This window comes from Mesoplodon bidens (genome assembly GCF_964165515.1).
Source record: "Mesoplodon bidens genome assembly, chromosome: 12".
Classification (NCBI taxonomy): Eukaryota; Metazoa; Chordata; class Mammalia; order Artiodactyla; family Ziphiidae; genus Mesoplodon; species Mesoplodon bidens.
Genome location: NC_138168.1, coordinates 14488045 through 14514431, shown reverse-complemented (window position 1 = coordinate 14514431; position 26387 = coordinate 14488045). Strand labels below are relative to the sequence as shown.

General features: G+C 37.9%; 1 protein-coding gene across 1 annotated transcript in view; it reads left to right on the top strand.

Moving 5' to 3' along the window:
• COL19A1 (collagen type XIX alpha 1 chain) overlaps positions 1-26387 on the top strand; it is a gene marked incomplete at both ends in the record, with an annotated part of 357838 nt that overhangs the window by 61442 nt on the left and 270009 nt on the right. Inside the window, 2 exons of the mRNA XM_081251264.1 lie at positions 20801-20845; positions 23452-23496. Coding sequence (XP_081107390.1) covers positions 20801-20845; positions 23452-23496 — 90 coding nt within the window. The remainder of the gene's footprint in view (positions 1-20800; positions 20846-23451; positions 23497-26387) is intronic.

Below are 26387 nucleotides of genomic sequence, written 5' to 3'. Positions count from 1 at the left end.
GTTCTGGAGACACACCACACCAACAAAAAACTGAATCAAAATATATTCGTAATTTTTTAAAAGAAGGAATATTTTTCCCTTAGTAATAACCTCAAAGAAGCAAGATTTAATATTTATGGTTTTGAATTTTTGTCTATGTTGATATGAGAAATAAAGAATATTTCTTCATCCTTTCTAATACAATATTGAGCATATTGGATTAATTGACAGGTTCTTTTTTGTTTTTGTAATTTTACTCCATCTGATATAATCTCATCTAATCTATAGGAACTTGAAGTTGACATTTATTTGTATGCCTTAAATCTGAAATTAACATGTAACATCAGGGTAATAATGGTATTATATACTCATAGAATTCTAATGGGTTTATTAATCTCTACCAAGCATTAGTAATAGAGAAACTCATTCAGAAAGTTTACATTATTGTCCACTGTCTCAAGGATAAATTTATTAGACTGAATTTGTGAAAGAGCCATAAAGGCAGATAAAGGTAGCCCATCAGCTTCACTGAGCAGATTTTTTTCAGTTAACGTGGATGAGCAAGGAAACTGACAAAAGGATTGACCCAGCTTCGGAGTGTTTTCCTGGAGGATGTAATGGAAGGTCAGGCACACTAAATATAAAAATATGGGTACCTTAGAGTCTGAAATTTCATGACTTATTTGAATTGAAAGTACCAGGTACTAGTTGAAGTAACAGCAATAGAATCATTCCTTAACCTTTGATAAATATAGAAGAAATGAGAAAGCTGTACTGCATATGTCTGTGTGGAGAATGTCTAGTTTGAGTTTTGATTAGCACTCTGATATTTATTATTAACTTTCTGATAATTTATTAATTGTCAAAAGTATAGTTAATGACTTGTGAATAATAGGAAAAAAGAACTTAATGGCACACACTTCGGTGCGAGCAAAAGCAACTCATCTATGACAACCTTAGCAATTAATACACCTTTGAAAAAACTCCTAATGAGAATTTCTATATTTCAGGGTGCAGTTGGTCTTCAAGGTGAATTAGGTGCTCCTGGAATTCCTGGGGAAAAGGTATGTGGATCTGATTCTTGATTAAGCTTTGTAGCTATTTTACCAGGTTATATCAGAGAGGAAGGGAAAATACATGGAACAAGTCTGGTATTTCGGGGTGTGGGGGGCAGTCAGCAAACTGTGGCCCTGCAGGAGGGCTGTCAAAAATTCCTGCTGTATGACTTAGTAAATCAGGTTTTACTGGAACACAGCCATGCTCATGGGTCTTCATAATGGCTAAGGCTGCTTTTGTGCTACACAGCAGTGTCTGGTAATTGTGGCAGAGATTCTAAAACATTTACTGTCTGGCCCTTTGCAGAAAACACTTGCTTCAGAACATTTGTCATTATTCTAAGAGACCCAAGGCTTCCTAATTTCACTGTTTTATGTTTGGTATAGTATCCTTGCAGGGGAGGGTTACTTATTGATATGTTTTGTCTTTTCTCTCTTTCTTTTTAAATTGAAGTCTAGTTGATTTACAAGGTTGTGTTAGTTTCAGGTGTACAGCAAAGTGATTCAGCTATACATACATACATATATATATATATATATATATATATATGTAAATCTATTCTTTCTCAGATTCTTTTCCCTTATAGTTTATTACAAGATATTGAATATAGTTCCCTGTGTTACACAGTAGGCCCTTGTTGTTTACCTATTTTATTTATAGTAGTGTGTATCTGTTAATCCCAAGCTCCTAATTTATCACTCCCCCACTTTTCCCTTTGGTAACCGTAAGTCTGGTTTCTATGTCTGTGAGTCTGTTTCTGTTTTTGTAGATAAGTTCATTTGTATCATTTTTTAAGATTCCACAAATAAGCGACCATATGATATAGGATCTTTTAATATGTATTTCACTGCAGACATAAATAAACATTTAAAAATAAAGTATCGCATGAAATATGATAAATAAAAATACAAGAAATATATTTCAATCCATCAATAAAATGATTTTCACATTGTCTTCTCTAATACTGTAAAGATGATTCTAAATAATGAATCCACTCACAAGAGGTTAGCATACTTATTCAGGAAACTTTAAAAAAATTGTTATATTTGTAACTTAGATTGCAATTATCTTGTCTTATTTTTCACTTAAATTGCTGAATTATTAGAGTTTTACATGTTGATGCTAAGAAAATTCTCTTGTTCACTAAAATAAATTTAACATAAATTTCCGTAGCTGTTCTAGCTGCACTAATTATCAAGTGAGTCCATTTTACCTCATTATCTAGAGGGTCATGACCCCTGTGGTTATGAAGCTATCATTGTCACGAGGGGAACTGAAGCTGATGTGGAAGGAGGTTCAGAACTTATTTTTTTTTTTTTTTTTTTTTTTTTGCTGTACGCGGGCCTCTCACTGCTGTGGCCTCTCCCGTTGCGGAGCACAGGCTCCGGACACACAGGCTCCGCGGCCATGGCTCGCGGGCCCAGCCGCTGCGCGGCATGTGGGATCTTCCGGGATAGGGGCACGAACCCGTGTCCCCTGCATCGGCAGGCGGACTCTCAACCACTGCGCCACCAGGGAAGCCCCAGAACTTATTTTTTGAGTCCTTCTTAAACGTGTCTCTGATATCTAACTGTTTCACTGATGTTGCTCTGTTTCTTTTAGAAATTATTCAGCCTGATATGCAAATTCTTTACTCCTGTAAATGTTAGACTCAGTAAAACCCAACAAACTTTGTAAATAATGATACCTTGCTGCAAGCTAACGATTATTTGGGCTGCTGTCCTCTTGCTTAATCTTTCTGATGACATTAAACAAAGACACTTCAGTAAGTAAAAGTTCCTTCAGACACTTGTTTAAAGGTCTGAATCCTTCAAAATGCCATTTCTCCAAGAGAATACTACTTAATCACCTAACTCTTGAAGAGATTGCCCAGTCCAAATTTGCTTTATATACCCATTTCACCAATCTCTTCCTAAAATATGTTGTTCAGATTGTTTAGATTTCAGATCATTGGGATTTTAAAAATACTTGAATATGGGAACTTTTTTTTTTTTTGCCAAGTACAGAATCACTGGAGAACTTGGACTATAAAATAGATTAGACTTTTTTTTCCATATATCTTAGAGCTGAGTTATGCTACTTTTAAAAATCAAATCATACATATGATTATAGAAACAGTAAAATGCCAGGCAAAATAGAAAAGGCAAACTGAGAAAAGATAATTACAACGTACATACAAGAAAGGGATTACTTATACCACCATATGAACAAATCTTTTTTTTTTATACAGCAGGTTCTTATTAGTCATCCATTTTATACACATCAGTGTATACATGTCAATCCCAATCGCCCAATTCATCACACCACCACCACCACCCCCTGCTGCTTTCCCCCTTTGGTGTCCATACGTTTGCTCTCTACATCTGTGTCTCAATTTCTGCCCTGAAAACCAGTTCATCTGTACCATTTTTCTAGGTTCCACATATATGCGTTAATATACGATATTTGTTTTTCTCTTTCTGACTTACTTCACTCTGTATGACAGTCTCTAGATGCATCCACGTCTCTACAAATGATGCAATTGCGTTCCTTTTTATGGCTGAGTAATATTCCATTTTAAAAATAATTTTATTATACATGTACCACACCTTCTTTATCCATTCATCTGTCGATGGGCATTTAGGTTGCTTCCATGACCTGGCTATTGTAAATAGTGCTGCAATGAACATTGTGGTACATGACTCTTTTTGAATTATGGCTTTCTCTGGGTATATGCCCAGTAGTGGGATTGCTGGATCATATGGTAATTCTATTTTTAGTATTTTAAGGAACCTCCATACTGTTCTCCATAGTAGCTATATCAATTTACATTCCCACCAACAGTGCAAGAGGGTTCCCTTTTCCCCACACCCCCTCCATCATATGTTGTTTGTAGATCTTCTGATGATGCCCATTCTGACTGGTGTGAGGTGATACCTCATTGTAGTTTTGATTTGCATTTCTCTAATAATTAGTGATGTTGAGCACCTTTTCATGTGCTCCTTGGCCATCTGTATGTCTTCTTTGGAGAAATGTCTATTTAGGTCTTCTGCCCATTTTTGGATTGGGTTGTTTGTTTTTTTAATATTGAACTCATGAGCTGTTTATATATTTTGGAGATTAATCCTTTGTCTGTTGATTCATTTGCAAATATTTTCTCCCATTCTGAGGGTTGTCTTTTCATCTTGTTTATGGCTTCCTTTACCATGCAAAAGCTTTGAAGTTTCATAGGTCCCATTTGTTTATTTTTGGTTTTATTTCCATTACTCTAGGAGGTGGATCCAAAAAGATCTTGCTGTGATTTATGTCAGTGAGTGTTCTTCCTCTGTTTTCCTCTAAGAGTTTTATAGTGTCCGGTCTTACATTTAGGTCTCTAATCCATTTTGAGTTTATTTTTGTGTATGGTGTTAGGGAGTGTTCTAATTTCATTCTTTTACATGTAGCTGTCCAGTTTTCCGAGCACCACTTATTGAAGAGACTTTCTTTTCTCCATTACATATCCTTGCCTCCTTTGTCATAGATTAGTTGACCATAGGTGAGTGGGTTTATCTCTGGGCTTTCTATCTTGTTCCATTGATCTATATTTCTCTTTTTGTGCCAGTACCATAATGTCTTGATTACTGTAGCTTTGTAAAATAGTTTGAAGTCAGGGAGTCTGATTCCTCCAGCTCTGTTTTTTTTCCCTCAAGACTGCTTTGGCTATTCGGGGTCTTTTTTGTCTCCATACAAATTTTAAGATTTTTTGTTCTACTTCCATAAAAAATGCCATTGGTAATTTGATAGGGATTGTATTGAACCTGTAGATTGCTTTGGGTAGTGGAATCATTTTCACAATATTGATTCTTCCAATCCAAGAACATAGTATATCTCTCCATCTGTTGGTATCATCTTTAATTTCTTTCATCAGTGTCCTATAATTTTCTGCATACAGGTGTTTTGTCTCCCTAGGTAGGTTTATTCCTAGGTATTTTATTCTTTTTGTTGCAGTAGTAAATGGGAGTGTTTCCTTAATCTCTCATTCAGATTTTTCATCATTAGTGTATAGGAATGCAACAGATTTCTGTGCATTCATTTTGTATCCTGCTACTTTACCAAATTCATTGATGAGCTCTAGTAGTTTTCTGGTGACATCTTTAGGATTGTCTATGTATCATATCATGTCATCTGCAAACAGTGACAGTTTTACTTCTTCTTTTCCAATTTGTAGTCCTTTTATATCTTTTTATTCTCTAATTACTGTGGCTAGGACTTCCAAAACTATGTTGAATAATAGTGGTGAGAGTGGACATCCTTGTCTTGTTCCTGATCTTAGAGGAAATACTTTCAGTTTTTCTCCATTGAGAGTGATGTTTGCTGTGGGTTTGTTATATATGGCCTTTATTATGTTGAGGTAGGCTCCCTCTATGCCCACTTTCTGGAGAGTTTTTATCATAAATGGGTGTTGAATTTTGTCAAAGGCTTTTTCTACATCTATTGAGATGATCATATGGTTTTTCTCCTTCATGTTGTTAATATGGTGTGTCACATTGATTGATTTGCGTATATTGAAGAATCCTTGCATCCCTGGGATACATCCCACTTGATCATGGTGTATGATCCTTTTAATGTGTTGTTGGATTCTGTTTGCTTGTATTTTGTTGAGGATTTTTGCATCTATATTCATGAGTGATATTGGTCTGAAATTTTCATTTTTTGTAGTATCTTTGTCTGGTTTTGGTATCAGGTTGATGGTGGCCTCATAGAATGAGTTTGGGAGTTTGTATGTTATTTGCCGTTTTTCCCTTGCTGCTTTCGATAACTTTTCTTTGTCTTTAATTTTTGCCAGTTTGATTACTATGTGTCTCGGCGTGTTTCTCCTTGGGTTTATCCTGTATGGGACTCGTTGCGCTTTGTGGACTTGGATGGCTATTTCCTTTCCCATGTTAGGGAAGTTTTCTACTATAATCTCTTCAAATATTTTCTTGGGTCCTTTCTCTCTCTCTTCTCCTTCTGGAACCCCTATAATGCAAATGTTGTTGCTTTTTATGTTGTACCAGAGGTGTCTTAGACTATCTTCAGTTCTTTTCATTCTTTTTTCTCTATTCTGTTCTGCAGCAGTGAATTCCACCATTCTGTCTTCCAGGTCACTTATCTGTTCTTCTGCCTTAGTTATTCTGCTATTGATTCCTTCTAGTGTATTTTTCATTTCAGTTACTGTGTTGTTCATCTCTCTTTGTTTGTTCTTTAATTCTTCTAGGCCTTTGTTAAACATTTCTTACATCTTCTCAATCTTTGCCTCCATTCTTTTTCCGAAGTCCTGGATTGTCTTCACTATCATTATTCTGAATTCTTTTTCTGGAAGGTTGCCTATCTCCACTTCATTTAGTTGCTTTTCTGGGGTTTTATCTTGTTCCTTCATCTGGTACATAGCCCTGTGCCTTTTCATCTTGTCTGTCTTTCTGTGAATGTCATTTTTGTTCCACAGGCTGAAGGATTGTAGTTCTTCTTGCTTCTGCTGTCTGCCCTCTGGTCTAGACTTCTTTATTGTGGGGTGTAAAATAAGATTTAATTGGGTTTACACAATGAATAAAGGGAAAGTGGATAAAATTCCCCTGTTATATTTTAAAACAGAATTTACTAAGATTGGTATAAAATACTGTTAATTGGGGCTTCTCTGGTGGCGAAGTGGTTAAGAATCCACCTGCCAATGTAGGAGACATGGGTTCAAGCCCTGGTCCAGTAAGTTGCTCCCACGTGCTGCGGAACAACTAAGCCCATGTTCCAGAACTACTGAGCCTGCGTGCCACAACTACTGAAGCCCAGGCACCTAGAGCCCCTGCTCTGCAATAACAGAAACCACTGTAATGAGAAGGTGGAGCACCACAACGAAGAGTAGGCCCCGCTCGCTGCAACTAGAGAAAGCCCGGTGCAGCAATGAAGACCCAACGTAGCCAAAAAATTAATTAATTAATTAATTAAAATAAAATAAAATAAAAATACTGCTACTTGAATTTGGTGCAACAAAGTGACATCTCTTGGATCCTATTTGCGGAAACCAGGCATAAGGTGCTACTGACTGACTGTGGAGGAGGCTTTTAGCTCCGAAAAGGAGTTCTCAGCAGGCAGGACTCCATGCTAGAGAGTAATCAAGAGGCTCAACCGCTGCAGACGTTGATCAAATCAATCTTCATCAAGGGCCGTGAGAGTAAGAAAGCAGCAGCCTGGGAAGTTAAACATTCAAGCCAAGAAATTCTCCAGAAAAAAATAGAGTTTCTTAGAAAAGCAAGGGCATTTTGGGCTGAGTGAAGGAGCTGGAGCAAGATGTGGTGTTCCAGGCAAACACAACTCAGAATTAAAGATGCTGTTGCTTTTCCTAGAAGCCCAGATCTGTAGAAAGAATTTCATGAGATGATTCATCCAACACTCCACTTAAAGTAAAACTGCAGTAGATATAAGTGAATATACTAGCTAGCAGTGAATCATTTGGACATAGTAATTCTGGGAATGGAAACCCTCAGCCCTTTGGGCCCATTTGGTCAAACTGGTGACAAGAGTGAGTCTCACAAGATCTGTGTGAAGATGCTGTCTCCAGGGAACTTAAAAGCTGAAGTGTCCATTGACAGATCAATGGATAAAGAAGATGTGGCACATATATTCAATGGACTATTACTCAGCCATAAAAAGAAATGAAATTGAGTTATTTGTAGTGAGGTGGATGGACCTAGAGTCTGTCATACAGAGTGAAGTAAGTCAGAAAGAGAAAAACAAATATTATATGCTAACACATATATGGAATGTAAAAAAAAAAGGTTCTGATGAAACTGGGACAGTACAGGAGTAAAGTCACAGTTGTAGAGAATGGACTTGAGAACATGGGAGGGGGAAGGGTAAGCTGGGACGAAGTGAGAGAGTGGTATGAACATAGATACACTACCAAATGTAAAATAGATAGCTAGTCGGAAGCAGCCGCATAGCACAGGGAGATCAGCTTGGTGCTTTGTGACCGCCTAGAGGGGTGGGATAAGGAGGGTGGGAGGGAGACGCAAGAGGGAGGGTATATGGAGATATATGTATACATATAGCTGATTCACTTTGTTATAAAGCAGAAACTAACACACCATTGTAAAGCAATTATACTCCAATAAAGATGTTAAAAAAAAAAACTAACGTGGTGAAGGAGAGGCTGTATCCATAGTACTCTAAAACCAATGCACACTGTCCTGGCAAACTCTCTCATGTTTCCCCAAGCAGTCTCCACAAGGTTAATTTACTTGAGTTGCTCTCAGAGACCCTCACAGACAATCAGAGAATTTGTTCAGCTTCCTGTGGTGCTCACCGTGGTATCAGGCTGCACTTAGCTCTTGGGTCCTGGTCTCAGGCATCTTCAGGGACCTTCACAATATCTGTAGAATCACCAAGTCTTTGACCGTATCCTCTCTTCAAGGGCACAGTCACTGGTGGTGCCAGGTCTACTTCTAACTTGTCACTTCATTTAGCTCTTAAAGGTATATAACACTCATCAGTGAAGAAATGTCACCTCAAGAGCGTTTTTCTCACTTCTATAATCCACAGGTTACCGTTTATTTAAAATATCTCTAATGAATATACACAAAATGAAAATAACAAGAAAGCTACTATGTTATCTGATGGCATGCTTTATAAGTTTTAAATATTTGACTCCAATGAAGATACATCAATTTGTTTATTTTTTAAATTTCAGACATTTAAAATTATAGTTGTAAAGATGGGCACTTATGTTTGGGGTACAGTGTTTCTGTTATTTTATGATGAAAATAACTTGATTGATTTTTCTAAGTTTCCAAAGAAAAATTAAAGTGTTATGTATCCTCAGAGCCATGTCTCCCACAGGGTCTTAATGCATCTCCCAGAGTATGCATACAGCGTCCCCGAGCTTGGCCTGGATTCTGCTTCTCAACAGTTGTTATTCTTTGGGGTTCTTTTCTTAGAATTAGAAGTGCTTAAGAGTTCTGTTAAAAGACAAAATAAAAAAAGATGAATTTGCTCACTTGGTGCAAGAACATATGCAAAGTGCTATAGAACCTATATCTCAGGTACGATATTCTCAAAGGGAAGGGTTTTTTTTAAGGTGTAATATTTAAACTAGAAAACTGATTTATATGAATGGAGGGAAGCCTATTCTGAGCAGAGTAGAGTAGAATTTGTATATTAACTGCACTTTATACTTACATACAATGTGGTACAGTAATAAATTAAGTGATTTGCATATAAATCCCATTCTCCTAAAATAAACCTGCACTTTGAAGTTGGGCAAGGTGATAGCAGTAAATTGTTTTAAGTCAAGGCCCTGAACAAAGTATTAGCTTCTTGAGGTGGCATTTTTCTTCTGAGGCCCAGGAGACTTTATGTAAGATGGAATCATGGAGACTCTGAAGATGAAGAACTGTAGCACTTAATTATGCTCTTTTGTAATTATAATGCGCATCACCTTGTACAGACTTGCATAGGCCTTCTAACCTGATAGATACATAGCCTTACTGCCATCACACCACAGAAAAATAACTGTCTCCTTTACATTTACTCAGCACAGCTAGGATTTTGCCTAAGATATTTGGTAAGTTTTCTGTTCTGGGTTCAAATAAGAAAATCTACTCTATGTAGCAAGGGTTCTTAGATATTAGTCACTGGTGACTTCTGGTCAGCTTGGTTGGACAGAAGCCACTGTCAGTCAAAACAAGTAAATTGGATGGTTAAGTTTCCAAGAGAACTGAGTGGCTTAATGCATGAGATCACACAAGGGCATACACACATATGTCACACACACACACAGGTGCTCACAACTCACATCCTCATGATATGCAGTGGGAAAATGAGACTGGGCCACTGGAGCAAATCCTGCCCACTGCCCTACCTCCAGACTTCACACTCAAAGCATGCTTGCATTTGCTGCTTGAATATTGCAAATAAAAAATGGCCTCACTCCCTATTTCACTTGTGTATGTCATGTATCAGATATGTTTTTTGAGAAGTAGGGATAGTTTTTTAAAATAGGAATAATTATCTTCTAATAATCTTAATCCTAATAATGTGATAGTAAAAAATTAAATAAAATAGAGCCTAATTTATGCTAAAACCAATTTTCGATCTGCTGAATTACCTAGAATTTGTCCTAAAGTGTTTATTTTAGTGGGAAAATTTTTTTATTTTTTATTTTTTATTTTTTTTGCGGTACGTGGGCCTCTCACTGTTGTGGCCTCTCCCGTTGTGGAGCACAGGCTCCGGATGCGCAGGCTCAGTGGCCATGGCTCACGGGCCCAGCCGCTCCGCGGCATGTGGGATCTTCCCGGACCGGGGCACGAACCGTGTCCCCTGCATCGGCAGGTGGACTCTCAACCACTGTGCCACCAGGGAAGCCCGTAGTGGGAAGACTTTTGATAAATTTATTTCACTTTTCGTGGGGTAGGTGTGCAGTAAGTGATAGCCCTCATTGTTCTGTCATTCAGTTATTAAATACCCAGAGTTATAAACATCTTGGGTTTGAATCCCAGCTCAAATCCTTGCTCTGTGTAATTTGGGACATGTCTCTTACAGTTTCTAAGTTTTCTTTTTATGAAATTGGAATTATATTGTACCTACTTCTAGTTTTGTCTTAAAGATTAGATGAAATAATTCATGAGATTGCCAGCTCAGTGCCTGATAAATAAATATTTGGTAAACAATAGATATAATTTTAAAAGAAAACAGTTTAATGATTCTATTATTCTAAACTCTGGCTTACTAAGAGACTAAACTAGAACTCATTTGGGGGAATTTATATTATTTACTCAAAATATATTGAATGGAAAAGTTAAAATAAAAGTCACATATCTTAGAAAACTTTGACTTCTTAAAACAAACTGGATATTAGGAATCTAATGAATTTTCAACCTAACCAAAAAATTTGAGTACAAACTTTTACAATAATAATAATAATAGTGGCCATTTACTTTATAATTATTATGTGCTAAATACTGTCAAAAGACTTCATTACATTATTTCATTCATTCCCCACGGTATCTCTGTGAGGTACGATTTATCATCACCGTTTCACAGATGGAGAAATTTCCCCAAAGTTTCATCACTAACTACTAGTGAAGTCAGGGTTTGAATCGCTACCCACGTGAATCCATGGCTCTGGCACCTTTACCGTATTACCTCGTCTGAAGCGTCTCTCAAGTGCTCACATTTCCTTTACAGACAGTTCTGAATTAGATCTTAAATTCATTTATCTGCAGGCTAGAGAGGGAACTGCACAGGGGACTCCCTTCCTTCCTGCTCCAAGGAGGGCTGTGTCCCTTGTCTTGAAATCTATGGACCCTTTTAAAGGGTCCTTAGAGATAATTCTCCCAGCCTCAGAAAATTGTGTCCATCTCTTGAAAATCATCATCATATGTTTTTCACCAAATGAAAGGATTGTGTCTAGCTTTACTTTCTGAAATAAGTATTATGAAAACAATGCCGTTTTATTTTGTCTGGTTTCCAAATTCCAAATTATATTTAAAATATGCTTCCAAACTTCTCAAACTTGACTCTCTGGAGATCCTGTCTGACCTCCAGGCAGGCCCATCATGGCCACACTGTCCAGATAAACCTTACCTCAGAGTCTAATCTAGAAACTTCTCTATTTATGCTCTTCTCCAAATATGCTTTTGATATTATATATATATATATATATATGAGTGTGTGTGTGTGTGTGTGTGTGTGTAAATTTTATATTCATTTGATCAAATATATCTATACATTGTATATTTACTTGATCAAAAATACAAGTGCTTCACCTAGTACCGTGATGTTCTTTAAAAAAAAAATCAAACTTCTAGAGGTAAAAAGCCACATGCATTAAGGCGCTTAAGAAGTGTATCTGATAGTGTGGTGAGAGAGTTGCCAAGTTGCATGTCTTAAAAATAGCTGGGCTAACTGTCCTCATTAGGAGCTGCTTTGTGTACCGGGTCTTTTCACCATCAACTCTGAAGCCCCAGCTCTTTACAGGAGGGTGAGACCAAACTGGACAGATCCATTGTTCCCTGTCTTTATATTTCTTTTCTGTTGGAAAATGAAATGACTGTGATCTTTGAATCTTGGTTTTCCCTTAAAAAGACATTTTATGAGAAGACTGCAGCTTCAGGAAATAAAGGCAGATGCTGTTACAGTTTATGAAAGCGCAGACAAGGCCGGTAGCTGTTGTGAATTATAATGAACTCTGCAACAGCCCTGGTCCAGATGTAGCATTAATGCCTCAGATACTCCGAAACTTACAGCATTTGTTGAGAAAGCTAAAGAATTTTTTTTTTTGTCATTTGGCTTTCTCCCTGCATTATCTAGTTTCATCCAGTTTGCCAGTGAAATTCAGAATTAAGATTAATTTCAGAGTTCTTCCCAAGATCAAAAAAGTTAAAATATCTATTGGTATGTGACAATTTATTGTCCAAATCGCAACACTAAATGAGGAGGAAAAAAGTACAACACAGCTTTATTCTAAAAATGGGATATTTCCTTTCTGTGAAATGGTCAAGGTTTATAAAACAAGTATGAGCTCCATGTTAGGAGAAAATACCTCTTAAACAGAGAATCACACACATACTCCTGTATTTCAGAAAATCCTGCAGTGAATAAAGTTATAGTCAAATCTGGATTTAGGATTGAACATTTTATCATAACCAATTTCTATTCATGGTTAAAATGACCACAGGGAAAACAGTTTTGTCAGCCTGCTTCTTGACCTCACTTACTAAAGTTACAAGAATGATACTTGAATTATCAGTGAAAAATGACTGCCTTTACCTGGAGCAAGTCTCATTTAATTGTCTTATCTGTGGGCAGTATATTGATACAAGATAGCACTAAAATAAGGAGAAACCCAAGAAGGACAGAGGTAATAGAAGGATAGGAAAAAGAAAAAGAGACGTGCTTGCTCTGCAGTTGATTTTATTTCTTAATGGTTTCTTATTCCCTCCTGATGCCTTCCACTCACACCCCAAGTGGAGCAGTTGGCAGAGAACACAACAGATGGATGACAGGCTCAACACATGCAGTGGATCTGGCACCCTGGCACTCGACTTTTATTTGCTAAACAGTTAGCCAGATTTTAAGAAGCTGGTCTGCTAATGTTCCTATTTGGTTTAATGCACTGTGAGAATCTAGCACACAAATATTAAAATATTGCCATAAAAAAGATCACACAGTCTCTGTATCTCTGCATAGTTTAGTGGCTAATTATTTTAATCTTTTTAAAAAAAAATTATTGCAGTAGAGTTGATTTACACTGTTGTGTTAATTTCTGCTGTACAGCAAAGTGATTCAATTATACATATATATACATTCTTTTTCATATTCTTTTCCATTATGGTTTATCACAGGATATTGAGTATAGTTCCCTGTGCTCTACAGTAGGACCTTGTTGTTTATCCATCCTATATATAATAGTTTGCATCTGCTAATCCCAACCTCCCAATCCTTCCCTCCCTCCCCCTCCCTCCCCCTTGGCAACCACAAGTCTGTTTTCTATGTCTGTGGATCTATGTCTGTTTTGCATATAAATTCATTGGCATCATTTTTTTAGATTCCACATATAAGTGATATTATGTGATATTTATCTTTCTCTTTATGACTTACTTCACTTAGTATGATAATCTCTAGGTCCATCCATGTTGCTGCAAATGGCATTATTTCATTCTCTTTTATGGCTAAGTAATATTCCAGTGTGTGTGTGTGTGTGTGTGTATACACACACACACATACCACATCTTCTTTATCCATTCATCTGTTGATGCACATCTAGGTTGCTTCCATGCCTTAGCGCTATTGTGAATAGTGCTGCTATGAAAATATGGGTGCGTGTATCTTTTCTATTTATAGTTTTGTCCTAATTATTTTATTTCTGGTATAGATTACTGAGATACTCAATAGGGAATTTAGAAGTGTAATTGTTATTTTATATAGACGTCTACAAGTTCAGATAATAGAATTTTCTTAATGTGGCTATGTCCAAAGGAGCTTTTTGCAGCCTAGTCAGGGTTGTCATAGCCTGTGGAAGGTCATGCATGAACTTGTTGGGTAAGAGAAGAAGATTCGAGAGGATGACCACAGTCAGTATCTTTCTTTCCTCCCACCATCACTGCATTTTCACAGATCACTGACTTCACAGCTGAAGAAAAATTGCATCTATTTCATGAACTCTCCTTGGCCACCAGGCAGACTTAGCAGCCCTGCACTCTGCTCATGTAGCACTTTGTTTACATTACCCACATAGTCTGTGTGTCCTGGTCCCCACTGTGACCTCCTGGAGAACACGGGCTGGGGATCCCTCTCACACCTGTCACCCCAGTACCTGTCCCAGCGCGTGGCACCTCCTTGGTTCTGCATAATGTTTGTTGAGCTGTTAGAAAACCATGCCGAGGGAGGATTGGAAAGGCCCCCAAAGCCGCGAGGCTTCGGTCCAAATCTCCTGTACTGTCTGCAGAAGCTCACTTCAGGGAATAGGAGGGCCAGAGACTCTCCCGTGTCTGGTGAAGCTGACGGGTGCTTCCGGGGGTGACGCAGAAATAGAGGGAAGAGTGTGCAGCCCCAGAACTGGCTTCCCATTTCCCTTGGAGACAACATGCTCTCCCTCCTCTCTCCAGCATAAATCTCTAGGTGATTTTGCTGCCTTGTCCTCCGTACTAGGTTTGGAAATCTCCTGACTTTCTTACAATGTTGCTAAGGCATGTTCTTCCTCCAGACCTTCACAGCCATTTATCTCAGGTCTAAAGATAAGTAACCAATGCCTTCAGTGCATTGAAGCTCCAGTAGAAGTAATTGATACAGAATAGAGCTCTAAATTACTCAGCAGAAGGACTACTTCGGACCAGAAATAGTTTGCAGTTACTGGTGTCTCACTGCCTCCAAGTAGGAGCTTACTGATGACACTGTCCTTCTCTTTATATCTTCAATTATCTCGTGTTAGAATACTTGATTCAGATGTCAGTTACTCCACTCTAGATAGTTCAGTGGATGATTTACACTAAATGTCTTCTGTTTCCCTGGTACTTTTGTGAAGCTTCAAGTTTACTTAAAGACTGCCTTCCAGCTAGTCTCACAAGAAAATGAAGAGCCCACACACTCATTCTTAACAGATCCACTTGAAGAAAACCGTACTGATGACATAGGAGCGTAGATTTTGTAATGGGGTCTTACAACATTGGCCAAGGCTCAATTCCCTAACTTTGCTGTAAGTGGAAAGAAACGTTTACGTCCCCAAACCATTTCAAAATTACTTGTTTTTTATTTGACTAACTCAGCGTAATTTTCACTCCAGTAATTTGAAAAAGGATTGTAAAAATATCCTCTTTGAAAGGAAAACTTAATGGTTTTAGTTGACTACAAGTTCAGTGTATGCACAAGCAATTTAGCTTTAAAAAAGCAAGTTGTAGTAATGCAGGTATTGTATAGTATCCAGCACAAGGTGTGTGTGTGTATGTGTGTGTATGCCAGTCCTCATCTCTGTGTGGTTGAGACCATATCTGGAGTGATGCGATGAATTCTCAGTGCCACATTTTAAAGGACAGTGTGTGCCCACGGAACAGTTACTGTAATATTAAGGGACTCCAAACTATCATTTGAAAAATGATTGGATTACTGAATAGGCTTGATGGTGACACAAAGGGATGTCATGTATAAGTCCCATATGATGTTTGTCCTGTGTGAAATAAGACCAATGGGCAGAAATTTGGGAAAGGTTAACTTGGATTCAGAAGGCATTGTTTGAATATCCATATATCAAATTGTTTTGTTTTGCTCTCCACAATGCAAATTAAACAGCAAACTAGCCTGACTTTAAGAAGCGTTCAATAGGGTCAGTGCCTTAGCAGATTCTTTGATGGAGCTGGTGGATACAAATGTATAAATTTGCACCTGTCCCTGTATTTAAGAATACCCACCCCGGTTGTTTTCTAGGTGTGTGCCTTTGCGTGTACTTGTGTGCACACAGATACACTCAGGTTAATAGTTTTTGAGAAAGCAGATGTTGGGTTCAGCTGCTACTAACTCCCCACATTTATATTACTATGATTAAAACATGTATTGACCGTGTATTACCGATGGTGGGCTGGCTTTCTCTTCTTTGAAATGACCATAAGAATAAGCAGTAATAGGGTCTCATTTGTTTTTGTTTAAGAATGTTTTAAATTTGCCTTATTCTGAACATTCATGTGATAATATATCCCCATGTGTTAGCTGAATGAAGGATCCAACAAATACAAAGAATTCAAAAAGTTTGAAGTTTTAAACCTTATGAAGTACCTAGATTTTCTACTTAACAATTTATTTCTTGGAATGAAGTCCCAGAATATGGAAGGAAAACATACTCTTCCCTGAAATAAAAGGACTCTGAGTGGACGGGATATTGGAAAAAATATAGGCGGTATATGTTTTATTTCCTGAAATAGTTAGTTGAGTGGCAGGAATTTAGAACCATAGAAAAATTAAATCCCGAAAGATTATGGCCTGAGGACAGCATGACTGTTGTCGGAATTATAGAGGTCAAGTTAGTGAAACACAAAATCATAATCAGATTTACTTTTGGCTGCTTCCTTTATTGGTTTTCATGCTAGGATTCTGGCATTCCACTTCAGATATTTGTTCCAGCTATTTCACTCAAAACTCAATTTAAGTAAATTTACTCTTAATGAATATGAATTAATTAGTGGGAAAATATTGATATACTTCCAAGTGTACAGTAAATTCAAACAGAAGATTGTGTTCCTGGGAAACTTGCTCTAAGTAAAATGATAGGTCAAATCGCATTTTTAAATATGGAAACAGTATTATAAATAGGATCTCAGACTTTTTTAAAATATCTTTATTGGAGTATAATTGTTTTACAGTGGTGTGTTAGTTTCTACTGTATAACACAGTGAATCAGCTATGCATATACACATATCCCCATATCTCCTCCCTCTTGCATCTCCCTCCCACCCTCCCTATCCCACCCCTCTAGGTGGTCACAAAGCACGGAGCTGATCTCCCTGTGCTATGTGGCTGCTTCCCACTAGCTATCTATTTTACATTTGGTAGTGTGTATATGTCCATGCCACTCTCTCCCTTCGTCCCAGCTCACCCTTCCCCTTCCCCGTGTCCTCAAGTCCATTCTCTACATCTGCAGGATCTCAGACTTTTTAATCAAAGTCTGAATGCCTAACTTTTTAAAGAAAAATATCACCAAAGCATAGTATATAACTTTCTATTTTCCAGGCTTAGGTCTAGTTATAAGGGAATTTTCATTTACCTGCTTAATCTGCCTTTCTTTGCTTGGTCTCATTGGTACTAGGTTTGCAAACTACAGCCCTAGGGAGTGTGATTCTTTATTAAATGCCTTTCAGACAGCATGTATTTCCTGCATAAGAAAAGACATTGATTCCAGTGTCAAAGAAATCAGGAAAACTAATAATTTATCTTGTGTGCCTAGCTGTGTTTACTTCCGGGAAATGAGCAGTGATAAAAAGGAGGTAAAATGAAATCCTTTGATAAGCTTTTCAGAAAGCCCCCAGCCGCTCCTAAATCACACCTAAGTTTTTTTCCAAAAGCTTTCCAAAGAGGTTACTTTGAATTCTGGAAAGGGTTTTTTAGAGTTGCTCTGTGAATTTGAAGACACGCTCTGTATTACACTAATAACAGGGCATCGATGCTATCAGCAGCAATGTTAGATTTTGCCCTGCTTTATATTACACGTATTCACACATTGCCCATCTGGAGCCTGAATTTGTAATACGAAAGGGACGCAGGCCCTTTGATGGAAAAACCTGTAATAGAAAGTATATGCCAGAGAAACAAATTTTGAAAGTTATAGTAGATACAGGAAACATTGGTTATAATTTTCTTTCAATAATGGGCTAAAGTATTGATGGGAAGCCAGAAAAGAAGCTTCTTATTTCCTCCTGTGCTGAAACCGGGAGCACCGAGGGACAGCAAGAGTTTAGAAAAAAAACAGCTAATGTCTGCTCATCCAGTAATTTTAGGCAGGCATTTATTTGTTGGATAGAATTCAATTTGACCCCAAGCTGCATGGGCACCAGAACTTTGAAACTGTGATTCAGAGTAAAGAAGGGCTCATTCTGTTGACATAAATTAGGTTTTAGATAAAGTCTTGACGGGAGAAGCATAGTCTGTTAATCAAAATTTTGCTCTTTAAGCCTATTTTCTTCATTAGTTGTTATGCTACTTAGTAGTTTGTTTTGTTTTGTTTTGTTTTGTTTGAGATATAGTCAGAAACGAATGTGCTAAGTTATCCCTCAGGGACTGGAAAAATGACAAATGACTTTACATGATTATAAGTTTCTATGTCAGACATCTCTGGTAACTTTGAGAAAATCTGTGAGATGAAAATAAATTGTTTTCTGAATACCAAAGTTACAGACTTTAAGCTTCAAAAGTTTCTCAGTATCTCAAAACCTTTCATATGTTGTTGTGTCACGTGAAGCCAACTCATTTCCTGGAAGAGTAATCAGTGGTGTCCATTGGGCTATCATGGAGCTTAGAATTATGTTTACAAAACAAATTTTGGGTCAGGAAAGAGCAGAGACCAATTAACACTGGCTATAGGAAAACATTTTAATTGCAACAATCCTAAAACCAGTGTCCGTTAAAGAGAGGAACATTCTTCCTGTCAAGGAATAATGGTACCCAGTTGACAGTGCATCTGGGTGTGACCCTAACCTGACATGTGCCAGAGGTGGCCCTTTAGGTGCCAGTCTTTGGAGCACATGACACATAGGAGTGAGCTGTGAGCAAAGAAAAAGGGAAGGAGCTACTGACATTGCTTTCTTTTTTCCAAAAAGTATTTTTGACAGTGTAGACTGTGTCAATGTACCTTACCGGATTACAAACCATATCTTGTTATCGTGTGTAACTTGTAATATGATGTAAAACATTATATTGGACCAACCAATGAAAATGATTCTGCTCCTCATGGACAAGTGGACATGCTTCTGTGACGAGTAACAGCTCAGTTTCCATAGAGTGTTCCCTGGTGTCAAAAACTTCATGTGCTTTGACTATCCCTTTATTAAGTGAAATGGGAAGTTTCTAATATATTTGTGGGATGCCTCAGGTCTAGAACTATAACAACTTTTTAAATGATAGAAATATATTTATTACATAGATAAGTACATTGTATTTTATTGATGCCTCAACACTTGGCCACAAAGTTTTGCTTTTAGTGTTTAGTATATTCTGTGATGGTAACAGTTACACTGTGTAGCACAGATAATTTAATCTAGTTAAAGAGAAGCCTTAGTCTTTAAAATATGTTGTGTATATAGCAGTACACTGCTGGCAAGAATGACTAAGCCTTTCCAAAAATGTATTAATTGATGAAACGATAATGATCTCTTTAGGCTTAAACAGAACATATTATTTCTATTTTAAAATTTGAAGGGCCTCCCTGGTGGCGCAGTGGTTGAGAGTCCGCCTGCCGATGCAGGGGATACGGGTTCGTGCCCCGGTCTGGGAGGATCCCATATGCCGCGGAGCGGCTGGGCCCGTGAGCCATGGCCTCTGGGCCTGCGCGTCCGGAGCCTGTGCTCCGCAACGGGAGAGGCCACAACAGTGAGAGGCCCACATACCGCAAAAAGAAAAAAAAAAAAAAAAAAAAAAAAATTTGAAGATACGATTTTTTCTTCATATATTTGAATTTTATTTTAAAATCTCTAAGAAGTGGTATCTAACTTCATTTTAGATAATACTTTAAAAACAAACTGTTGTTTCATAGATGTTTGCTAGGAATAAAGCAGGTCAGTAGAATTGTTAGTTTATTTTGAGCTTTCTAAACCTGGAAATTTGGGAGCCCAAGTCACATTCTTGAAGCAGCAGAATTCCTGAGGCTCCACTGGGAATGTGCACATCCTCCCAGGAGTATCTTGTTCTAGCTTGTGTGCCATTTGCAAACCAGACTTGTCAAAGAGATGGCCCATGAATTCCAGTAATGGAAACTGATAGGCATCTGCTGAAAACCTTTGTACCCAACACAGGAACCAGGTGGATGGAAAGAACTCAAAATTCTCCCAAGTAACTGTTTCACGTAGAACGGCATTGGGCACGTCTTCAAAACTGATAAGGCAATCAACGGGAATGAGAAAGAAAGTAGATATGCTTTATATAGATAAAAATATTTTAAATAAATAAATATATATATATATGTATATATATATATACATATATATATATATATTTAGTTTTTAGATAAGAGGTTACTTACAAGCCAGAATGAAATCTTTTCCATGAAACAGTGCAGGTGGGTGATTAGGTGCGCAGAGATGAAGTAGGTGAACTTGAATTCCAGGTGTATATCCTGATTGTGTAATCATCTGTAAGAAGATGGTCATAATAGTTGTATCTACCTGATAGATTTGTTGTGAGAACAGTGCCTGGCCCATAGACAGCCTGTGTCAGACTTTAATATTATGCCCAGAGGTTTAAAAGAGAGAAAATAAAATAAAGGGCACTAAGTAGCACATGGGAAAGCATGGGCTGTGCAGGCTGAGAGACCTCCATTGAAATCTTAGGTGATGCTCCTAGCTGGTGACCTTGAGCATGCTACCGAACCGCTCAGGGTCTCTATTTTCTTATTTTCTGAATGCAAGTACCAGTCCTGGAGTTGGGAGATGAGGGATGGGTTCGAAGCCCCCTGTACTTGATACACGTTCAGCATTAGGCTGCCTTTCCTCCCAGCCTAGAACAAGTTGTTAAAAAACACAAAAATTTCTTTATTCACTTGTTTTTTGTGGCTAACAAAATTTATTCTGTGTATTTCTTTTAGGGCGAAAATGGTTTACATGGAGCTCCAGGCTTACCTGGTCAAAAGGTAAAGAGATTTTTAATGTTTCATATTAGTTAAGAACTTTAACATCTTGAAAGTTGAATGCGCACATAATATAGTGAAGATTTAGAAAATGTGTTTGATGAAATTGAATTCCCTGAGTCAACCAGCACTTGAACTTCCTTTCCAAAGGGAACCCATGGAAGCAATCCCTTCTCAAAGGACCTGCTTTAGGAGGGAGCTTTATCAGAGAGGTTTAGCCACATGCTTCTCCGGAGAAGTGGACAATCATGCTTCATGGGGGCCCGGGGAGTGAGCACAGCTGCTCTGGGAATGTTTTCACTGTTGAGTCTAAAATGAAGACTGGAACAGGCTTTACTACCTTTGACAGTGTGTGGTTACTTCTTTTCCTTTTTGTATTTCCCAGATTGAGCTAAACGTGATGGTTACAGTGATATAAAACATTAAATATTACAAAGATGCCACAACTAATCTCTTCAAAAAATTCTTTCAGAATGATAAATTCATAATCAGTAGGGATGTTTGCACTGGCCAGGGTGCTTCTTTCTGGGCCTAGAATCTTTCTCCGTACCAAGGTAAACTTCATTTCACCCCTTTATTGTCCATGGGCTGATTTTTCCTCCTGGGAAGAAATATGATTGTAGGTGACCAGCATTATTGGAAACACAGAGACTGGTTTATTCCAGTTTCCTGAAGGGATGGGGAGCCCCTTCAGGTGGCGCCAGCTGTCATGATACAACCCGGATAATCCCACCACAGGGGAGAGCATTATTGGTGCAATATTAGCTGCCCACCAAAGCCACGTATATCATTTCTATGCACTGGAGAAGTTTTACAGATCTTAGCAACAGGAAGTCGGAAGTTACTATCGCATCTAGGTTTTGCTCTGTAGCTGAAAATTACCATTAAAAAGATATGCACGTATTTATAGTTACAGCTTTTGAAAAATCTTTCTTTACTTGCTTGATGAAGATACTAAGATTGAACTGGCAGTGATGAAATGGCAAGCTTCTGCATTTCTTCACAGCAGTTCTAGACAAAACCCATTGATACAGCGGGTGCTGCATCTGTGAGTCGACTTGCCAGCCAAGGGATGTGTAGATTTATCTTCTGGGAAACAGTTTTGGACCTTCCAGCAGCTGTTTATGGTGGCTGCGTCATGCTGGCATTGTGGCCGATGTACTGCGGTGTTCAGCAGCTTTGTGTCAGCTTGAATTAACAGATCAAGTGAAAGTCTATATTTTAGGAAAAATGGTAGGAAAAAGATAGACCACACATTCAGTGGCAAATATACCCAAATACTAACTTACTTTCTTTCCTGTACCTTTTTTGAAGGTAGATAAAGCAGAAGTAATTATTATTATTATTATTATTTTAAATTTTATTTATTTATTTTGGGCTGCGTTGGGTCTTCGTTGCTGCGCGTGGGCTTTCTCTAGCTGCAGCGAGCGGGGGCTACTCTTCATTGCGGTGCGGGGGCTTCTCATTGCAGTGACTTCTCTCGTTGCAGAGCACAGGCTCTAGAGCGCAGGCTCAGTAGTTGTGGTGCATGGGCTTAGTTGCTCCGCGGCATGTGGGATCTTCCCTGGCCAGGGCTCGAACCCGTGTCCCCTGCATTGGCAGGTGGATTCGTAACCCCTGCACCACCAGAAGCCCCAGAAGTAATGATTTAATCTGGTGTGTGTGTATGTGTCATCGGCTGTATGAGTATACGTATAATACACACATAGTAAAAAGCAGGCATTCCTTTTCTTACATACAAATTTTAATTACATTAAGTGTCACCTTGTTTGAAGCACTGCAGATAAAAACTGGAGATAAGAAACCCTCCATCTCTCGTCTCGGTTTAACTGAGCGCTTCCTGTGGGTGGAGGGGTGGGTATGACCCAACCCCAGCATTCCCTTGCCGGCTAGGCTGTTGTGAGTGCCTGATGTATACTTGCCATTCAATGAATATTTGTTGATCATATGAATGAAACATCAGTACTCTAAATATCTGTGCAGAGTTAAGTGGGAAAATAAGCTTGTCAGATCAGAGAGGTTTTACTCGAAGAACAGGGGGTTTATACCTCTCAGAATCAACGTGGTGAGTGAGAGCCCACACCTGTTCTGTGCTGGAGAGGCGGGCCATCTGGGTGGGAAAGAGCCTGGCGCCGGTGTCAGAGCCTGAGCCTGAGCCCTGGCCTCGTTAATCTCACACCTCTCTCTGGGACGGTCTTCCGTGGAAGTCAGCTTGAGAAGGATGTTTCTACTGCATCTGGTGGAATAAATAGTGGTAGTAATAACAACAGTAATGGCTAAATGAGTCTGCACCAGGCACGCTATTTGATGCATTCAGTTCTCCGAACACCTATGAGAAAGGTACCTTGGTTGCAGAAATTCCGGTTTATGGAGATTAAGTTGCGTTGCAAGTAGTGAAGCTATAGGTTTTACCCTAGAAAATTACTCCTTCAGTGTTTAGAAGTGTTTAAATTTTGTATAAGTTAATATTGGCTTCGAGCTTACATTTTAGAAATGGTTTTAATATATACAATTGTTGATTTTTCAATATTAGAAACTATTACTATTATTATTACGTGTGTTAAAAGTAGTGTGCCTGTTATTATACACATCACATTCCTCTTCTACAGGGAGAGCAAGGTTTTGAAGGTAGCAAAGGAGAAATTGGTGGAAAGGTAAAGATCACTTTTCATACTCATTTGTAAAAATAAGTTGTGTTCTTGAAAATATTTTGAACTAGAATATTTAACTTGTTTTTGTGCTTTCCATAAAAGCAATTCCATGATTTTATAGAAATAATTTAAAATATGTGCTTCACTTAAGGTAGACTTACCATATCGATGACTGTCATAAATCTTTCTACACTTGCTTAGGTGGTAGTTATTTCTACATATTTCTAGTTAAATACATAAATAATTATACATAAATACATACATAAATAATTCAAACATTTATTAAGCATTATATTTTTGTGCTATAACATCATTGATGTGCTCATGAAATGTCCAAGTCTAAATAAGTGCTTTGTTTATATGTACACCTAGCTTATCAGTGGAATTTTTCCTAAGGAAGTAAATAAGTAGAACTAATTGCAATAGTCAAGGTCCAACAGAAAAAGGATGGCACATTCAAAATAGAATAGTGTGGAAGAGTTGAATAAAGGGAATGTTTAAAAGGCAGGGGCAACATTTAGGAAAACCGTAAGGATTGTGCAATATTCCAGACTGGGTTATAGGGAACTCCTTAAACCCTGCCAGGTTACTGGTTACCAGACTCAGAGGTAAAGAAAGCCATGTGGAGAGGGCTGCAGGTTGCAGCTGAGAGAAGCTGTTAACCCCTCCATTCAAGCAATCATTTCACACATTCACAGCTTTGTACTCAAAGCGTAGAGGGTAGAAGTGTCTTAGTCATCCAAAATTTCCCTTCACACAATCATTTGCATTCTTCTGCATTTCATATGTCTAGTTTTATTTTCAAATAGAACAAAAACAGCACCATTCCTTTGTTTCATAAACTGCCATGTAATTGGACAGCCAGAAGGGAGGCTGGAAAGGGGAAGAGATAATCTCAAATTAGACTGTGTGGCCTGTGTTGAGTTTTCTGAGCAGTTATCAGTTATTTGCTTCTTCAGTAAGTATTTATAGACGGAATGAGCGTCTATTATAATTATAAGACAAATTACACATGTTGTAAGCTACTTGCTAATTACTTTTCCTCACAGAACAGTGAGGGGGAAGGAAGGATAGCCATATAATTATCATATAAATGAAGAGAAGTCCATTGAGTGATGACTATTTTTTAAGTGGATCCTCCTTCTTAGGAATCTTTTGAATATTTTTGCTTTAGAATAACTGTCATTCATTGCAAGACCATGGCTTTAAATAAATGCTTTACATATTCCTGTTTTATTAATGGGAATTTACCTGTAGGAACAAGTAAGAATAATCAAGGAAAACAGATATATTCTCTGTAATTTAAAGTCACCATCTCACTAAAATCTTAGTGGCTATTTCGATATTTTAGATATATGGTTGGTATTGCTTAGTAATAAATAGATTCTCACAGGCTATGAGGTATTGAAAAACATTCAATACATCTGGCTTCAAAGATTTCCCTTCTAATTCCTCATATCTGTTAACTGTTGCCTTCAAATAGTCCCTATCACCAAGAAGTGAAAATATTTATGGAGAATATGATTGAGTTATCAGGAAGAAATAAAGCACCAAGTAGAAAAGACAGTGTCTTGAATGAGAATTACAACTTAAATGGTTTATAGTCAAATGTAAGATTCACATAACAACACTTAAGTTAAAAATATGTTCTGCTTTGATTTTTATTTACCATATATGGGATGTTTGAGTTTCTTCAGTGTTACATGCTATGTATTATGATACATGACCACACATATTTTTCCATAAGATAAATAGTTGATATCCAAGTATTCATTTCTAGATTAGAAACATTTTGTTTCTAGATTAAACAAGAAAAGTATGTGAGGCACTCATTTCTGTGTGACACCAGAATGAGATTCTTGGACTGCTTGCAGCACAATTTGTTTTCTGAATGAAGACAATCTCATTTGAATTTCAATTCTTTGTGGAAAACTGAATATATAGTGAAAATAAGGCTCACCTTTCTTCTTCAATTACCTTAATGTGGCCTCTACTGTGTTTAAAATTTGACTGTTATAAATGACAAAATTCACGAGTTGCAAAATGAAATAATTCAGGATTATTGCTGTTGTTCAGAGATATCATATCTACCAAAGCCACATGGCTACTGACCAAAAAAGGAAGTTTATCAACTGTCAAAGAGAAAATACCATATGATGGTTTTCAGGTGATATTTCTATAATCCAGTATAAACCACGTAGAGAAGCTGGCTTTCAGGCCAGCTTATCCCAAGCTGGACTATCACGGGGTTCCTCAAGTGTATTGAAGATGCTGCCCTCAGTCCAGAAAAGAACCCATGGAACTTGAGCAAGTGTAGAGGACCTCATTTGAAAGCATATTCCTGAGTCTGTCTATAGCAACTTATAACAGGGCAGAAACTCACGCCTCATTACCTAAGCAAACACAGTTCAGCCAAGTCAGTCCTAAAGTAAAAATTATTTGAAGGGGTGGTTCTTTCTCTCCAAGATTAGTTTCTGATGCTGGCAAGACTCTCCCAGAGGACAGCTCTCTTCAGGTTTGCCACGTTCTGGTTTATCTTAGGAACGACCTCACCCCACTGACTGTTACTGGCTGGAGCATCATTCAAGGATCCCTGGATCCCTGACAGCATAGCCTGTGAGGCAGGAGAGGGGATGTCTATATCCTGGCTGAGGAATAGGCCCCCAGCTGAGGTCTATATTCTGACTTCTCTGTTTCTGTAGGAGTGAGCTTAAACATCCCTTCTTTGGGGGATTTTCCTTAGGTTCCTTCAGTATTACTGTAGATGTTATATGGCTACTACTAACAGTAAACAAAATGAAGAGTTCACTCTTCTTTTTCAAAAAAATTATTTTATGGAAGTACAGTCGATTTACAATGTTGTGTTAGTTTTTGCTGTATAGCAAAGTGATTCA